The sequence below is a fragment of the Garra rufa genome, chromosome 22 (assembly GCF_049309525.1).
Source record: "Garra rufa chromosome 22, GarRuf1.0, whole genome shotgun sequence".
Taxonomy (NCBI): domain Eukaryota; kingdom Metazoa; phylum Chordata; class Actinopteri; order Cypriniformes; family Cyprinidae; genus Garra; species Garra rufa.
In genome coordinates, this window is record NC_133382.1 from 8,204,828 (window position 1) to 8,221,674 (window position 16,847).

The 16,847-nt window shown below is 37.2% G+C and overlaps 2 protein-coding genes across 3 annotated transcripts in view; both read left to right on the top strand.

Annotated features, from left to right (window-relative positions):
- Positions 1–10,330, top strand: part of LOC141298250 (cGMP-dependent protein kinase 1-like) — a 269,682-nt gene extending 259,352 nt beyond the window's left edge. Inside the window, exons 10-18 of the mRNA XM_073828761.1 lie at positions 4,391–4,487; positions 5,843–5,982; positions 6,077–6,166; positions 6,260–6,401; positions 6,621–6,784; positions 6,891–7,013; positions 7,226–7,288; positions 7,557–7,623; positions 8,596–10,330. Coding sequence (XP_073684862.1) covers positions 4,391–4,487; positions 5,843–5,982; positions 6,077–6,166; positions 6,260–6,401; positions 6,621–6,784; positions 6,891–7,013; positions 7,226–7,288; positions 7,557–7,623; positions 8,596–8,694 — 985 coding nt within the window. The 3' untranslated portion in view covers positions 8,695–10,330. The remainder of the gene's footprint in view (positions 1–4,390; positions 4,488–5,842; positions 5,983–6,076; positions 6,167–6,259; positions 6,402–6,620; positions 6,785–6,890; positions 7,014–7,225; positions 7,289–7,556; positions 7,624–8,595) is intronic.
- A 4,261-nt stretch (positions 10,331–14,591) lies between these two features.
- Positions 14,592–16,141, top strand: dkk1b (dickkopf WNT signaling pathway inhibitor 1b). Of its 2 annotated transcripts, none has more exons than XM_073828945.1 (4): positions 14,592–14,838; positions 14,925–15,069; positions 15,171–15,305; positions 15,597–16,141. In XM_073828945.1, the coding sequence occupies exons 1-4, from the start codon at positions 14,635–14,637 to the stop codon at positions 15,842–15,844; spliced, it is 732 nt and encodes a 243-aa protein (XP_073685046.1). In that variant the 5' UTR covers positions 14,592–14,634; the 3' UTR covers positions 15,845–16,141. The 2 variants fall into 2 exon arrangements, with proteins under 2 accessions (XP_073685046.1, XP_073685047.1); XM_073828946.1 differs by having other exon boundaries at positions 14,928–15,069.
- The last annotated feature ends 706 nt before the right edge of the window (positions 16,142–16,847 follow it).

A 16,847-nucleotide genomic window follows, 5' to 3' on the forward strand; every position in this document is an offset into this window, starting at 1 on the left:
TATCTTAAACTTGTTTACTGTCCTATGTACATATGGGTTTTCATAACACACTGTAACTCATGCTTTCAGCTAGGGCAGTGGAAAATCACTCTAGACGGCCATGTGACGTCAGTCATCAGTCGCTTTTCTCGGAGCTCACACCTAACATATCACCTGTCAACAGCTCATGTGAAATTCAGCTCACACCCCACTGCCCACTTGTGGAGCTCAAACTCTTAAGGGGTTACGCTTGTAACCATAACAATGGAGAACAACATTAGCCAGAAGACACCTGTGTGAAAATAGCTGACTCATGGATTAAAATCAGATAAAATCAAAAACCCGCCAAGTAAATAAAATAAGGTATCAAAATCTTTTAAAAAAGCAGTATTACCATACCCACTTGCAGGAAAGCTGCCACCTCTCTTAACTAGAGAGTAATTATAATGTTAGGGGGAGGAGCCATGCTTAGTGGCTCCAGTGCATCATCAAGACATGATTTCAGCCCCACCCAAAAAATCTACCTGAACTCATGATGAAATCAGAATGTTAATAATTTTCGTCAACGTCATTTTTTTCACTAACGAAAACGAGATGATAACAAAACGAAAACTTGTTTTAAATGACAAAAAAATCTATTGACATTTTCATTGAGGAATAAAAACAAGATGAAAATGTTAGGGAGGGATGATTTGGGAAGAGATTCATTCAGAAAAAATCTGCTGCGTGGTTAGGAGGTCAGATGCGTATATTTGAACTGTATCATAGCCATTTGATCTATCTGGACTTAAACTATTAGCTGACTACAGTATGACTAAGACTAAATCAGAATTTGCTGCTAAACATTGCAAAAACTTAACTGTGGGAACATTTTTGTGAGATGTGAAATACGTACCAATAGGTACTTATCACTGCAGTTTTCAACAGAAATGTCCAATAGAGGCGGTAAAACAGCAAGCACTTGTAATAGTTTTCATACACAGTTATGAAAGTTAGCTCCATATGTTTCGCTTTCTGGATGTATCAAGCTTGCTCTGTAGCTCAGCTGGCATGGAACTGGACTTGCAGAATGCAGAATCCTTGGGTACGAACCCTAAGAGATCAAAAAATTTGTTAAAACAGCATGCTTACGTTTGCATTTTTACGTCGCATTACGACGCATTGCTTTTGTTCATACTAGGGCTGCCCTCGACATACAATTTGACAATTTCTGGTCAACTATTTGAATTAGTTCATTTTAAAATAGACATTTCACTCTCCATAGATATATTAAGGCAAGTATACACAGAGTTCCGTAGTTTCATGCTCTAGCTTACAGAGAACGAGACGGCTAAAGTGCATCCTGTTTGCTTTCATTATTTTACAAAAGTGCAATGTAATGTTGTTATTGTGAGTGCACACAAATAAACATAGAGTCTTTACAGATTCAAAAGGTTTATTACTTTATCTTCATGACCTAAAATTAGTATTTTAAGAGCAAGTGACCATCTGTCATGCAGGCCAACATGTCCAACATAATTTCATTTATCCAAGTAGAACTTTTAGTCCCAGAGTTAATTTGCAGTTTACACTGGCTTTCGCACTGGGTACTTATTGGCTAAACACATGCTGCATGCAACAGCGGGATTCACCATTTTAAAAAAGCTATGTGAGCACACAGTTTACATATACCTATTCCATGAACTAACTCCACAAACATGAAAAACAGTGATAGATAGACTTTCCTCTATCCTCTGGTTGTTGAAATTGTCGAATGTCTTGCTTAAATGACTGGCTGTTGGCCAGCCTACATCACTTCAGAGTTCCTATTGGTGGTACGAATGCAACCAGGAAAATGGCCCTAGGGGAACATTTAGTTCTCGGGGGACCGCCCTGGTGTCTAGTTTCAATAACTATTTGGTGCAAAGTCTCATTATGTCACTAGTAGTTCCTGTTGTGCTGAGTTAGACCCCTGCTCTGAAGTCCCCCCCAAAAGGCATTCCTATAACTAAAATCGTTCCCAGTACTTGCAGTGTGAACATGTCAAAAAGCAGGTACTTCTGCCAATAGTTATAGGAACTATGGCAATGTAGGGTCGGGAATCGAGAACTGGTTCTTGTTATTCCCAAAATACTAAGACTGCATGCTTTACACACTTCATACAGATGGGACAACGTACCGGAATACTCACTTCTTTCCAAATGACTGTCGACCTTGGCAGAAACAGCCATGTCACTATGTGGCCTGTTTTTCTTATGCGGACAACTGCAGTGGTCTGAGTTCTCTCATTGCCTGGAGAGGTTGGAGAGGGCAACTGTCCCCCTGCCTGGAGTCTTAGTTAAAAGTGGAAAGTTACTGCAGATACCATGTCCTTGCAGTGTCAAATTGCAGTGGTGGTCTTCCAGGGTGTTTTCCAGCTTCTAAAGTGTCATAAGGGATTCTGTGACTTTGACCTCGAGACTTTCGGAATTTTACCGTCTAGATTTGTGAATGGCAAGTGGAAATACTGTGATGTGTCTTAATTGGTAGTTTATCCAAAAATGAAAATTCATTACTCACCCTCATTCTAAACCTGTTTTACTAGAACCTGTATAAATCATTCTTTTGTAAAAATAAACAAAAGATGATGTTGAAATAAATGGAAATCAATGAATTAGTCCAAAACAACATGGGATCCCAATGGTTTAGTTATTTTAGCAAAAAATTAAAAGCAAAACTAAAGTAAAGTCCCTTAAACCTTGAGTGAAACTAAACTTTAGGTGAAACACTTTTAGTTATTAAATAATTATGTATTATTTATATTTCACATTAAATCATAATATTTTTAATTCAAATGTGCAAAGTTATTAAAAAAGGAAATACAATCCAAATGTCATTTGTCCTGACTGTGTAAATTTCTAGGCCACACTAGAGTTATACAGAAGCTTATATATGACCCTGGACCACAAAACCATGTTTTTAAGTAGCACAAGTATATTTGTAGCAATAGCCATTGTTTAATGAACGATTTTTCTTTTATGCCAAAAATCATTAGGGTATTACGATCATGTTCCATGAAGATCTTTAGTAAATTTCCTACTATAAATATATCAAAACATACTTTTTGATTAGTAGTATGCATTGCAAATTGGTGGTTATAAATCAAGACATTTCTTTAGATATTTCTTTAGGTCAACAACTGTCACTCAAGCATGAATTGTTATAGCTAATTAAAATCAAAATTCATATATGCAATAAAATATGTAGCAGGATTTCATCATTTTAAGGGGTAACAAAATGTTTTTCCCATTTGCGGCTTGAGCTTCAAAAGTACAAATTTCTCAAAACAATACTTAATGTAATAACTAAGTACAGTTAATAAAGATTCCTAATTCCTGATTTCTCCATCTCATGATCTCCAATCCAATCTTGCTATTTAGCCACATTTCTTCTAGTCTTCTAGATTCTTCCCGTCAGAAGGCCTAGGTATCACATTTATTTCCAGGACGAGCTAACTTTGTTATTATATGTGCTAATTGAAAGGTTCATTCTCTCAACTCTAAAGCATGTAAATGGGCTCATAATTATGCATTGCCAATGTCCTTCTCAAGTTAAATCTGAACTTTAAAGAGAGATAGTGGTGTGAGGGTACAGCAGGGAAACCTTTTCTGACTAGGGGATGCGTAAGCCAAGTTCACATGCTAAAAATAAAGCTGGATCCAGCGAGGGAGTATTAGTAGAGACTGCAGCTCACACAGGGATCACAGTCAAGCTCAGTATAAGCACAGGGACTGAGACTTAGTCACAAGGACAGCACTAGCCTCACCAGTCAAGTGTACTGTCCCTCGCTGTGCACTCCTGCTGCTGCGAAGACAGAATCTCTTGCTTTGAATCTCTAGATTTTCAGCGAGGACTTTTGCTCGACTTTAAGTACTGTCTCTGCTGATGACTGTGACATCTTTGGGAATTTCTACATCCAATCTTTGTGTTCAGAAGAGCTGTCACAAACCAATATTAATGCAGAGAGGCTCCACCAATCTGGATCGCTCTGTCTTTCGACACACTCGATCTTCGCTGCATCCCGGATCTCGAAATGTAACCTGGAAATGGCGCCTTAACTCCACTTTTGAACGAAGACTGTTGTTATTATTCTGCCATACGTGCTCTTGAGGCAAGGACTGTATTGCATATTGCAAGCCAGATATTGCAAGATCGTCTTCGCAATATTGCTAGCCGTTTTGAGTATTGTACATTTAACTGTTACACAGTATTTGGTTTGGTCAAGCCACAAGGAGGTCAGCATGCGTGAGCTACTTCCTATCGCGCTGAAGGAGAGAAAAGAGAGGGAGCGAATAAACAGCCTTCCTGCCCCAATTCCTGCTCCAACATTCCCTACTACATACTCTATCCAAACCTCTAAGAAGTTTCCTTTTTTCCACTTCAAAAAATGCAGATATGAGGCAGAGAATGCCTTCTTCTCCAACCTGAAGCTGGTGGACTTCAACATCATCGACACCTTGGGAGTTGGAGGATTTGGAAGAGTTGAGCTGGTAGGATGGCCTGCCTTCTATATGCATGCATTGCATGCTTTATGTTTTCATGTAAATATGAATGCATATGTTCAAATTCATGAGCTTCTTCTATAAATAAACACTGAAAGGTGACCGCAGCAATAAACAGTAAATGCATTTGGAGTTGCTACTAGGGGTGTTCCTGGAGGGCCACTGTCCTGGAGGTGTTTTAACACACCTAAACTAGCTAATCAATGACTCATTATAAACTTCCGGAAAAGTGTGTTGGAGTTGGATGAAGGACAATGGCCCTCCAGGAGCAGGATTGGACACCCCAACTATATAGTATTCTGCTACTTGTTATGCAATACCACAAAGCAAAAGCCTCTCAACCAATAATAAGAATACATTTTGCTGATCTACTTTGCACAGTGCTTGACATATGAGCAGCTCTTATGTGTTCTGCTGAGCTGATGAACAGATCAGGTCTGGGAATGTTGTAGCTCTATTCAGGGTAACTTTCCACAACAGAGCTAAAAGGGCAGACATCTGACTTACTGCCATTCAAAGTTCAAGAAGGTTTGCTTAATGAGAAGACTTGTTTAATGAGTAGGATAGATAGATAGGGTAGATAGGTAGACGGACAGACAGACAGAAAGATACTGTACGATGTAATAAGTAGATGGGAAGTGGTTAGGTAGGAAGGTCATTAGACAGATAGTAATTAGTTGACAGACGGATAGATAGATAAATAGATAGATAGATAGATAGATAGATAGATAGATAGATAGATAGATAGATAGATAGATAGATAGATAGATAGATAGATAGATAGATAGATAGATAGATAGATAGATCGATCGATCAGTGGTCAAGTAGTTAGGTAGGCAGGCCGACAGTTAATGGACAGATAGATAGCTGTTCCGTCATAGATCATCATTGAATTTACCGCAGGACCATTTATGTTGAAGGAAGATGATGGAAACTTTGACGTAGAGAGGAGGGCAGAGATCCGCATTGCGGATCAGATTCTGTTGCAAAGGAAAGCCCAGTGATCTGGGTAGAGGATTCCCTTTTCCACTCGCCTATTTCTGGCACTGCGGCAGCATAGTAAAAACAAGTGTCCTTTCACCGGGGCTGTGATATATGCTTGTAGTGCTATCCGTTTGCTAGATAGCTACAGGATCGAATGAACATGCAAGGGCCTTCACAGAGACGCAATGTGAAGAATTCTTGCTCACTTGCTATTTTGAGGACCCTTAACACGTTAATAGACCATGACTCTATATAGGACTGCTATATTAAGAAGCACTAGCACTTGTTTTTACAGCTAGTTTCCATAGAAAATTGGCTTATTAGCACTTTCTCAGTGCTCATTTTTCATGTGTCCACAGGTGCAGCTCAAGAGTGAAGAGACCAAAACGTTTGCAATGAAAATTCTGAAGAAGAGGCACATTGTGGACACGCGGCAACAAGAGCACATCCGCTCTGAGAAACAGATCATGCAGGAGGCCCATTCAGACTTTATTGTAAGGTAGGTGCTTAAACCTCCTGAGAGCATCATTGGAGGTCATATCAATGCAAAAATAAATATTTATGGACAAATTTGTGTGGTTGTGTTTCCTCAGGTTGTACAGGACTTTCAAAGACAGCAAATATCTGTACATGTTGATGGAGGCCTGTCTAGGAGGAGAGCTTTGGACCATTCTTAGAGACAGGTAGCCAAATTGTTCTTGCGATGGTGGTTGATGCTAATCACTCAGTATGATGGAAACTCTGTAAAACATGTGTTTTTCTTTCTTTTTTCGTAGAGGATCATTTGAAGACTCCACTACACGGTTTTATACAGCCTGTGTGGTTGAAGCCTTCGCTTACCTGCATTCCAAGGGAATAATCTACCGTGATTTAAAGCCAGAAAATCTCATTCTGGATCACAGAGGATATGCCAAGCTTGTAAGTATACATCTCAAGCACTTTCTAATATGAGATGACATATTCTGAGGCTGGAGAATTTAGTTGTTAGTTTTCTTTCCATCTTAGAAAGCATCTGATTGGACAAAATTACCTTTTTATTGTCAATTTTAGAATAAAATTACGTTTAAAGCTAAAGAACATGGACTAAAAGCCACAAAGTTGCAGTTTTGATTTGAATGCGATGTTTGTCTCTTGTAGGTGGACTTTGGCTTTGCTAAAAAGATTGGATTTGGGAAGAAAACATGGACTTTCTGTGGAACGCCGGAGTATGTAGCCCCAGAGATCATACTGAATAAAGGCCATGACATCTCAGCAGACTATTGGTCATTGGGAATTCTTATGTATGAGCTCTTGACTGGAAGGTAAAACATGTTTCCTGTCATTGGGTTTGAGCTCAAATGTTTTCAGTTTGTGTGTTAAGATTACTCCTTCTAGTTTAATAAAACCTAATGTGCATTTCTTGTCCAGCCCACCATTCTCAGGACCGGATCCAATGAAGACATACAATATCATTTTAAGAGGAATCGACATGATAGAATTTCCAAAGAAGATCACCAAAAATGCAGGCAATCTAATTAAAAAACTATGCAGGTGGGTGCATTTAAAAAACCCTTGAAGTTCAAAGTTCATATTTTAAATGAACTAAAATGTTCTGTTGTTTTAACCTGTAGCACACATTTATACCTTTAAGTAAAAAAAAAATACCTTAGCTGGATTTAGATTTATCAGGAGACAAAATTTATTTTTGACAAAATATCAGCTCCATAAATTAAATATGTTTTAAAATATATTGTTTCCCCCAGGGACAATCCGTCTGAGAGGCTAGGAAACTTGAAAAATGGAGTCAAAGATATCCAAAAGCACAAGTGAGTACTGTAATATCCATGTTCTTTAGGGAATTGGAGGGGAAAAAATGAAAAAAATGAAACATTAAGGTCAAGGAATTCCAATAAAAACTAATCTTATTATGCTTTGCATGGGGTCAAGATGTGTTTGTCATTTTGGTAACATCTCTGTACTAAGTAGAATTGTTTAAATCTATTATTTCCAAAGACTGAAATATAACATACAACTAGAAGTCCATTTCTATTCTGTTTCTGTGAGACAGATGTTAATTCTCCTTTTCCACCATAGATGGTTTGAAGGCTTTAACTGGGAAGGACTGCGCAAAGGAACTCTCACCCCTCCAATTATTCCTGATGTGAGTATAAAACATCTTCATTTTAAACATGCTCCAAATTAATTCATAAGTGTACATTTGAATATATGACAGGAGGAGAAACTAAGAGATTTGCATTTCAAATAAATTCTGCATAAGTACCTTGTTAAATGCTATCAGAAAAATGTAGGATAAATTAGGTTTTTTACAGTATACAGTCAAACCAAAAATTATTCCGACACCAGATATAATTTTTGATATTTTTTCACTAGTGGGTGCAGGACACTGTAGTTGTTTTTTGTCAGTGAGAATAGCAAGATAAAGTGAACTATGACAGACCTAAAAATTCTTCATACAGTAAAACTGACAAAAAATTATTCTTAAGTGTTTTGCGACCTTTTTACACCACTGACTAAACAAAATTAAGCATTGCTTGGTAATTGGTCAACAAAGTATTGATAGTTGTATAAATATTGTCATACTAACAGTAGTGTCTGATTTTTTGGTTGATTGTAATCCATTACATGCCTTTCTATAAAAGTTATTGGACATTATTAGGATGAATTTGTTCTGACACATATTTGTGATATTTTATTACCATTTTTCCAAACTATAGTGAATGAACTGTGATAATGTGGAAAATGTTGAAGGTATCTGAATACATTTTGGTTTGACTATAACTGTGAAATTACAATAATAATATTTATGGCTCTTAATCTGTTCTTTTTCTAAATCAAATGTGCGATTTGATCATTGCACTAGGCCATATTGCAATTTCAGTTTTATTTTTGATTAATTGTGCAGCCCTTAAAATAAAAGTGTGAAATATCTGATTATAATGAAATATGTGTGAATTAAATACTAATTTATTTAGGTTGGCATTTTGAACATTAAATAACGAATATACGTGTAGGCACACATTATGATTTTTTACAGTTGTATTTACAACAATTACATTACTCCTCAATATTTATCCCTCTAACATCTCATTTCCTCTGTTCACGCACCTATTAGGTTGCAAGCCCAACTGACACCAGTAACTTTGATAGCTTTCCCGAGGACAATGAGGACCCTCCCCCAGATGACAATTCCGGCTGGGACACTGATTTCTAAAACTGAAACTTGTAACATGCCCTGCCCTGGAGTGTCCGGTGTGGTTCGTCAGCGAAGAGGAGAATGAAAGACGTCTCGCCCAGCTCTGTGACACCAAGTTGCCTTCGCCCACACTTTTGTCCTGCGGTGCCACTGGGGGCGTGTTGGCCCCCCGCCGCACCCCACGACTCCCGTAACTGTCCTAATCAGAAGGACTGGAGTCCATATTTCCAACACGGCCTCAGATGTGGACTCAGACCGCCTCGTCCTGAGCCGATGTTTCATAAATGAGCCCTTCATTTTTTTTTTGCCTCTCTCTGCTGTTTTATGTTTGACTGATTGCACAAGCAGTGGTTTCAGGTTTTAGGTCTGGGTCTTAAAATAGAATCATAAGTAGAGACAGCACCGTGATCTGGAATGAGTATTGATAATGTTTCTAAGATGCATTTTAAGGAAGGAATTTAGTTTGTTTGATAGTATGACATAGTTGTATAAAAATACGGCTTATATAAAACAGAAACACACCCATGTCAAATACCTAAAAAGGTAAAAAGGTCCTGTGGTGGAGATTGATTGATATGATTTGAATATAAATTGAATTTAATTTCAATTTTGTCTTTTTTATGCATACTCTTAAAGGAATAGTTGACCCAAAATGAAAATTCTGTCAGAGTTGTTTCAAACACAAAACAATATAGTTTTTGAAGAATGTTATTACATGTCAATGGGAATTGAAACTGTTCTTCAAGTGTCTTTAAAATATATAAGAAAGTCATACAAGTTTGGAACGACAAGACCGTGAGCAAATGATGACAGATTTAGCATTTTTTTATGCACTGTCCACTTCTTTTAAAGGCATATGTATAACTTTTGTTTGCATTGTGGAAAACCTAAAAGTATTTCTCTTTTTTTTTAAGACAATGGGAATCCACTCAAATAATGAGAATCTGGGAATCAGACTCAATACAGTTTGTGCACCACTAGAGGGCAGGCTTTTTACTAAAATCCACACTGTGCTTCCCTTGTGGAAGGGCAGCCTAGTCACAGCCTCCCAGATCAAATGTGGGTAAGATTGGAAATGTGTTTATGAAGTTACATAATCAGCTCTATTATTGATACCAGACATATTTTCTCCTGCCATTTTCACCAATCATATTCATTGCTCGACTTGACTCATTTAAACAATGACGAGAAGACTGCCTGTAGTCTAAAATAGCTTGAACACAAAGTGCTGTGCTGGAAAACCAATTATGTAATCTTATTTATTGTAGGACCAGGGGTAAATATTTATGTATATATATATATATAAATATATATACAGTGGTAATATTTTTGTGATATTTGTAGAAATATATTGTCAGAGTAAAACCAGTCCTATTGCCTTATTATTTTCTTTTGGGAATACATTTGATCTGTAAGCTATTTTTAGTTTTCTGTTATCTTTTCAAGATGGATATTCTGTGCTCACCATATATCTTTTGGCATTATTGAAAGTGCCTTAACACAATGGCATCCGTAATTCACCCTGCTTGTTTTGATGCTGCACGACTTGGTCAGACACCTCAAAATGTTCTTCTTCTTAATCAGTTGTGGCTTTTTTAAAGGTACAGAGATTTATATGCCATTTTCTTACAATAAAAGCATCTTTCAAAGTAAATTTGCACCTGCTGTTTTCATTGCATGTTCCATTCATTAGCCTATTTTTATTCTCTGAAGTTCAGAAAGTCCAACAAACAAGATGTAGCTGGAGGTGTTAGTACTATGAAGGGTCTGACTCATATCAGCTGGTGATAATGCTCTGTAAACATCTGCCCTCCCCTCTTCCCAACAGATAACACATGAGCATGGTAGCTTTTCATTGCCAGCACTGTGGCCCGTAGACATCAAAAGATGTGAACCCAGGGGGTACAGAGGACATCTTTGACCTCCAGTTCACAGCTAAAGCAATCAGTCAATAGCATATCTACTACTAATAGGTGATCTAACCAATATATTGAGATTTAAATATTTACAATGGCTAGCAGAGAAGACATTAAAATTAACTGTTCAAAAACCAGTCATGTTAGACAATACTCTTCAACATTAAAACAAACTAGCCTATAACATTAGGGTATGGTTGTTTAGAGATAAAGCACCAAGAACTGGCCAAACTAAGATAGATTATTACTACCTATTACTACATTTTTGGCCAGTTAGTTACAGTAAACCCCTTATCCAGCTTTAAACATTAAGTCCAACAAAGCATCAACAAAGAAGACATCTTTGACCTCCAGTTCACAGCTAAAGCCATCAATGGCATATCTACTATTAATAGGAGATTTTCAACCAATATCTTAAGATTTAAATATTTACTATGGCTAGCAGAGAATACATTAAAATCCACTGTTCAAAAACCAGCCATGTCAGGCAATCTCTTACTGAAAAAATAAGACATACTATAACATTAGGGTAAGGTTGTTTAGAAATAAAGCACCAAGGATATGCCTAACTACTACAGGTTTCTCAACGTAAATATAGATTATTATTACTACCTATTATTACATTTTGGGCCCAGTTAGTTACAGTAAACCCATTACCCAGCTTCAAACATGAAGTCCAACAATGCTTAAACAAAGAAGACATTTTTGACCTCCAGTTCACAGCTAAAGCCATCAATGGCATATCTACTACTAATAGGAGATTTTCAACCAATATCTTAAGATTTAAATATTTACTATGGCTAGCAGAGAAGACTAAAATTAACTGTTCAAAAAGCAGTCATGTTAGGCAATACTCTTCCTGAAAACATTAGAGACGTACTATAACATTAGAGTAAGGTCGTTTAGAGCTAAAGCACCAAGAATAGGCCTATCTAAGACGGTTTTCTCAAGATAAAGATAGATTATTATTACCTATTACTGCATTTTTTGTGCCAGTTACTTGCATTAAATTCCTTATCTAGCTTCAAACATGACGTCCAACAAAGCATCAACAAATAAAACATCTTTGACCTCCAGTTCACATCTAAAGCAATCAATCAATGGCATATCTCCTGCTAATAGGTGATTTTCAACTAATATATTAAGATTTATATATTTAGTATGGCTAGCAGAGAATACTTTAAAATGAACTGTTCAAAAAGTAGTCAAGTTAAACAATACTCTTCCTAAAAAAAAAAACATACTATAACATTAGGGTAAGGTTGTTTGGAGATAAAGCACCAGGGGTTGGCCTTTTCAGTTTCTTCAAGGTAAAGATATATTATGACTACCTATTACTACATTTCTGGGCCAGTTAGTTACAGTAAACCTCTTATCCAGCTTCAAACATGAAGTCCAACAAAGCATCAACAAAGAAACAAGTTTGTTTTGGAGAGTCATCAGAGGACATGCATCACCTCCTGCTTAGATACTGTCACACCAAAGGAAGACAGCAACTTACAAAAATAAACGACGTACCTTTGCGTTCCATCTGCAGAACGTATAACACACCGTTACATTACCATAAAAGAGGGAATGTCCGAATCCCACGGAATCATTTGAAAATTTGAAATCATGTAATAAAAATAGAGATTTAATTAACCTTTTTGTCATCACAACGGCTACTTTGTCTTAGAGATGCGGGTGGGTATTATTTTACAAAAAGCATAGTTCTGAATGAACTAAATTAGCAATGTTCGATGCGTTTACCCAATTAGAGTTAAAGGGAGGACTATACAAAACGAGTCTGAACGATTCGTTTAGGAAACATTGAATCTTACAACAGCACAAATGTTACAAATAAAACATAATCAAAACATACCATTGCTGTTCTACTACTATGGATATAAAAGTTGAGTCCATTCAGTCAATGGGCTTTGTGGTTCTATCGTTTTCATAACCTGAGGGCTGCAACGAAATGAACTGGGACACATTAAGTTAAACACCCTTAATAATAATACAAAATCAAAAAGTCTTAATAGCTAACATGTCCATACATAGTATTGGAACATGTTTGAACATGTATGGCACATCAGGATATAAAGTGATGAGGTAATTACCTCACATCGTAAAAGCATCACTAACTCGATGTTTTGAACCGGTTCTTTGAACAGACCTGTTTAAAAGAATCGATTCGCGGAATAGAACTTCCATCACAATTCAAAGCCATTATTAAAACCGCGTATTATTGCAACAAGTTACGCTGACTGGCAACCTTAAACCTGTTAATTATTAGTATTAGAACTAACTATATTGAGCACACATTTGCTGTTGCTGCCTCCTGTAAATGCGGTGTTTTACAATATTGCTGTAGCCTAGTGAATAGTAGCCTACTTACTCAAGGGTCATTCAGGAGCCCTGAATAAACTGTCATCAGGAATTTCAAAACAGGATTACCTGGCATCCCACTAAATGAATTTGCTGAGTACAATGTCTACAAAAAGCCGCTAAAAGCCGAGCAAATGGACTGTTTGCGAAAATGCCATCGCTGTGGAAGTCTGATTAAGACACGGGCTTCAGTCCTGTTTGATCTGAGCTCATCAAAGGCTCCTTTACACAAGCTTCATTTTACACCACTGTAGGCTTTGGATGTACAATTAAAACAAAGCCAATAGACAAAGGGATGGGGATGAACCCTGCCAATTCGCGTTTAATGAAGTGTATTGAGCGTTTGTCCTGTGGTCGTCTATTAGAAGTGACCCCTGTCAACAACATCAAAGACATTGATTTGGGAGTTATCCCGGAGTAGCCTATTGGACAGACAGACACTTTGAAATTGTTAAATCATTCGCGCAGCCAAAATGTCATATTACAACGATACAATTATTCATTTAGCCTAATGGCATAATTTTAGAGCAGCCTTTTCATGTCGGAGTACATAGCGACTGTAACAAATCTCAAATCTCTTAGTTAGGAGGTCACCTACTCTTAATAGACAAATATGGACATATCAGTTGCTCACTTAGCCAAATATTAATTTTAATGCATTTTAAAATACAGATAATATTAACATTTTAGAAGCGAGATTATTCAGCTAATTATTTTATTTTGTTCTGCTCAAATCTTTATAATCAGACAGATCAATAGATGAACAACGTCTCCTAAGAGCGTCACGTTCTTATCTCAGATTGCTAATCACTCACTATTTGTTTAAAAGCACAGACTGAATGATAATTAATTCGGTAAACTTCTCACTTCTCCTTATTTGCATATTAGCTTTGATCTTCTGCACTTGTTTAATCAAACGCATTTCAAAGGGCCCCCATTACGGTTATAACTCAATTTCTGCTAAATCTTTACTGCATTTCTAACATGGAATATATATACTGTGAAGAAAGGAAAAAAGAAAATAATAATAAATGAATGTTTAAATGTCCAATGGCTGATGGCACGTGATTTTAATTATTTGATTTTTATTTGCTCTCTGATACAAAAATAATGAATTAATCAGGCTACAACAACAACAACAACAACAACAATATAAGTAATGTGATTTAAAAAATATAAATTATTCATTTTTATTATTAATATTATTATAAATATATCCAGTTACAAAATGTCAAACATATTGGAGAATTATTGATTAAAACAGTATTAAAAATCTTAGGTGCAGGATGTAACTTTGCATTACTTTAAATTGTTTAGCTGGCTTAAATATTTTATAGAGCATATAAAATATTGTAAATACTGTATAATATAGAAAACTAAAAAATAGAGAAACTTTATATTCTCGACTGTTTGTCCCATCCAATAAGCAGTATTACCGTTTGATGGCAGCTCATGAAGACATCCAGCTCATGCATACAAACATACCGATAGACAGACAGCTCATGACACAACGCTTTGAAATTTCATCCAGCCCTTTGTTGCTCTCACCGAGGGGCGGGAGCGCAAACAACCCCGCGCACGTATAAATGAAGCGTCCTGCGCTCATGAGGAATCACAGAAGAGCTCCGCTCACCTCGGGAATACATCCTCTATCCAAGGAATACCAGACTTGACAATGCTGCACATTGCCATGTTCTCTACCGCATACCTTATTCTTGTGGCCTGCATCAAAGCGGCATCCGCCGGTTCTGTGGTGCTCAACTCCAACGCTATTAAGGTCGGTTCAGGTGTGGCGAGTCCTAGTCACCCAGTCAGCCCGAGTCCGGTTGAGTCACCTGCGGACAGCGGCAACCTCAACTTCGCCATCGATACGCCGCAGGTAAGAGCATAAACGAGCGCATGTTTTGTCAGACAGCTGCTTTTACTTCGTGGTCGTTAGACTAATAGTGTCTTTCTAAACTCCAGCAGCCTTTAATCTGCGAGAGTGATGAGGAATGCGGTGGCGACGAGTTCTGCTTCCTGTCTCGCGGTGTCTGTCTCCAGTGCAAGAAGCGCAGGAAGCGCTGCATCCGGGATGCGATGTGCTGCCCTGGCAACCACTGCAGCAACGGTAAGATCAAAGTTATGATATACTGTTTACAGACATCTCAGCGTTTTATAGCCTTAACAAATAACAGGTCGTGTTGGCTAACAATTGCGTCTTCCTATTAGGAGTTTGTCTTCCAAATGATCCCGACATGATCCACCAGATTGGAATGGAAGAGTTCATCTCCCAAGAAAACTCAACTGTTGTGGTGCCACCAAAAGTTCAGACTCAAGGTTCACCACAAAACCAATTGCTAAAAGGTAAACAATGATTCAAATAACCAACGGTTTAAATATGTTTTTTTGACCTAGTTGCAAAACAGCTGGAGGGTATTTTTGAAGCTTTAATCTTTTGTTGCATCACAAAGCCTGAACTTTTCAGGAATGCGACTGATATTAATATAGTAAGCTTGTTTGAGTGTAAAAACTAAAGATGTGTATAAAATGTTATGAAATTTCAGATCATCAATGTGAAAGCTATTAAAGTGGTCTCCCAGACCTCAAAAAAGTAAATTGTGCATGGTATTCATAAGTGTTTTTTTTTTTTTAAAGGTCTAGAGGGAGAGAACTGCCTGAGATCATCAGATTGTGCTGAGGGACTCTGCTGCGCCCGTCACTTTTGGTCTAAAATCTGCAAGCCCGTCCTAAAAGAAGGCCAGGTCTGCACCAAGCACAAGAGGAAAGGCACCCATGGCTTGGAGATATTCCAGCGTTGCGATTGTGCAGAAAGTCTGTCCTGCAGAACGCAAAGAGACGGCAGCAAGTCATCACGGAGTCTGCACACTTGCCAGAGACACTGAATGAACATTCAAGGAATTTTCTTTCACAAAAAAAAAAAAAACATTGATCAGAGACGATGAGCGATTGAGAGGAAGCAGGACTTGGAATACTCTGTTTTTCCTCCATTTTCTTGTGTCAGCATTGCAGAGTAGATATAATTGTTTCTCAACGGAACTTAAATCTTGCAGTAAATTACTGTATTATACTGTACATAATATAAGGCAGTTGGCACTTAATTCAGATATTTTTGTCAACCCTGAAAGAAGGTGCATCAGTCTTTTGCTAGTCTATCTTAAATGTGTATACATCTGGTTTTTACGCTCATATAGAGACGATTTAAATGTCTATTTTATTCTAAATAAAGATGATATAAAGTATACAATGTCTTAAATCATGCTTGCATTATGAAAGTGTATATATTTCACTGTGGTAGCTTCTTACGTTGCGCGTAAAGGACAAACAGTATGTTAGGTGTGGTCAGAGCTGAGGTCTGGAATGCATTCACGTCTAGAAGATTAATTAAGGTATTTTATAAGGTGTGTCTATATTTAATAAGCCAAACCAGACCTTTTCACTCCAAAAAAAAAAAAAAAAATCAGAGTCACAGGGTGGTCACTATTTAATTGCATCTAGAAGGCTATTTTTACTTTTTATTACTTTGAAGTCACTTTGAAACAACTTTATCAAAGAGAACAAAGAGGTCAAAATGATCAGTGAATGATCTATTATTTCAAAAACATGCTTTTTGAAGCTTAATACACAAAGGCTCAAGAAAAACATGAAAGCCAATGTCACGACAATAAAGAAAACAAAATAGCACTCATGTAAACTAACTAGAGATTAAAAAGCCACGCATGACTGATTGATCCGATGCTTTCAAAAGCATTTATATAGACAGGTCACACATTACAAACAAGCATCTGTTTGAGGTCTGCTTGTGAATTCTGTCTGTCTCTCTCTCTTTGAAGGTGAGAGGCTTTAATATGGTCTAGCACGTGGAGACTGACTATAGTCACCTTCTCT

Excerpts from the sequence above, each read along its gene's own strand:
- dkk1b (XM_073828945.1), top strand. The coding sequence starts at position 14,635 with ATGCTGCACATTGCCATGTTCTCTACCGCATACCTTATTCTTGTGGCC. Across the intron at positions 15,070-15,170 it reads TGGCAACCACTGCAGCAACG|GAGTTTGTCTTCCAAATGAT; the intron begins GTAAGATCAAAG and ends TCTTCCTATTAG. Across the intron at positions 15,306-15,596 it reads ACAAAACCAATTGCTAAAAG|GTCTAGAGGGAGAGAACTGC; the intron begins GTAAACAATGAT and ends TTTTTTTTAAAG.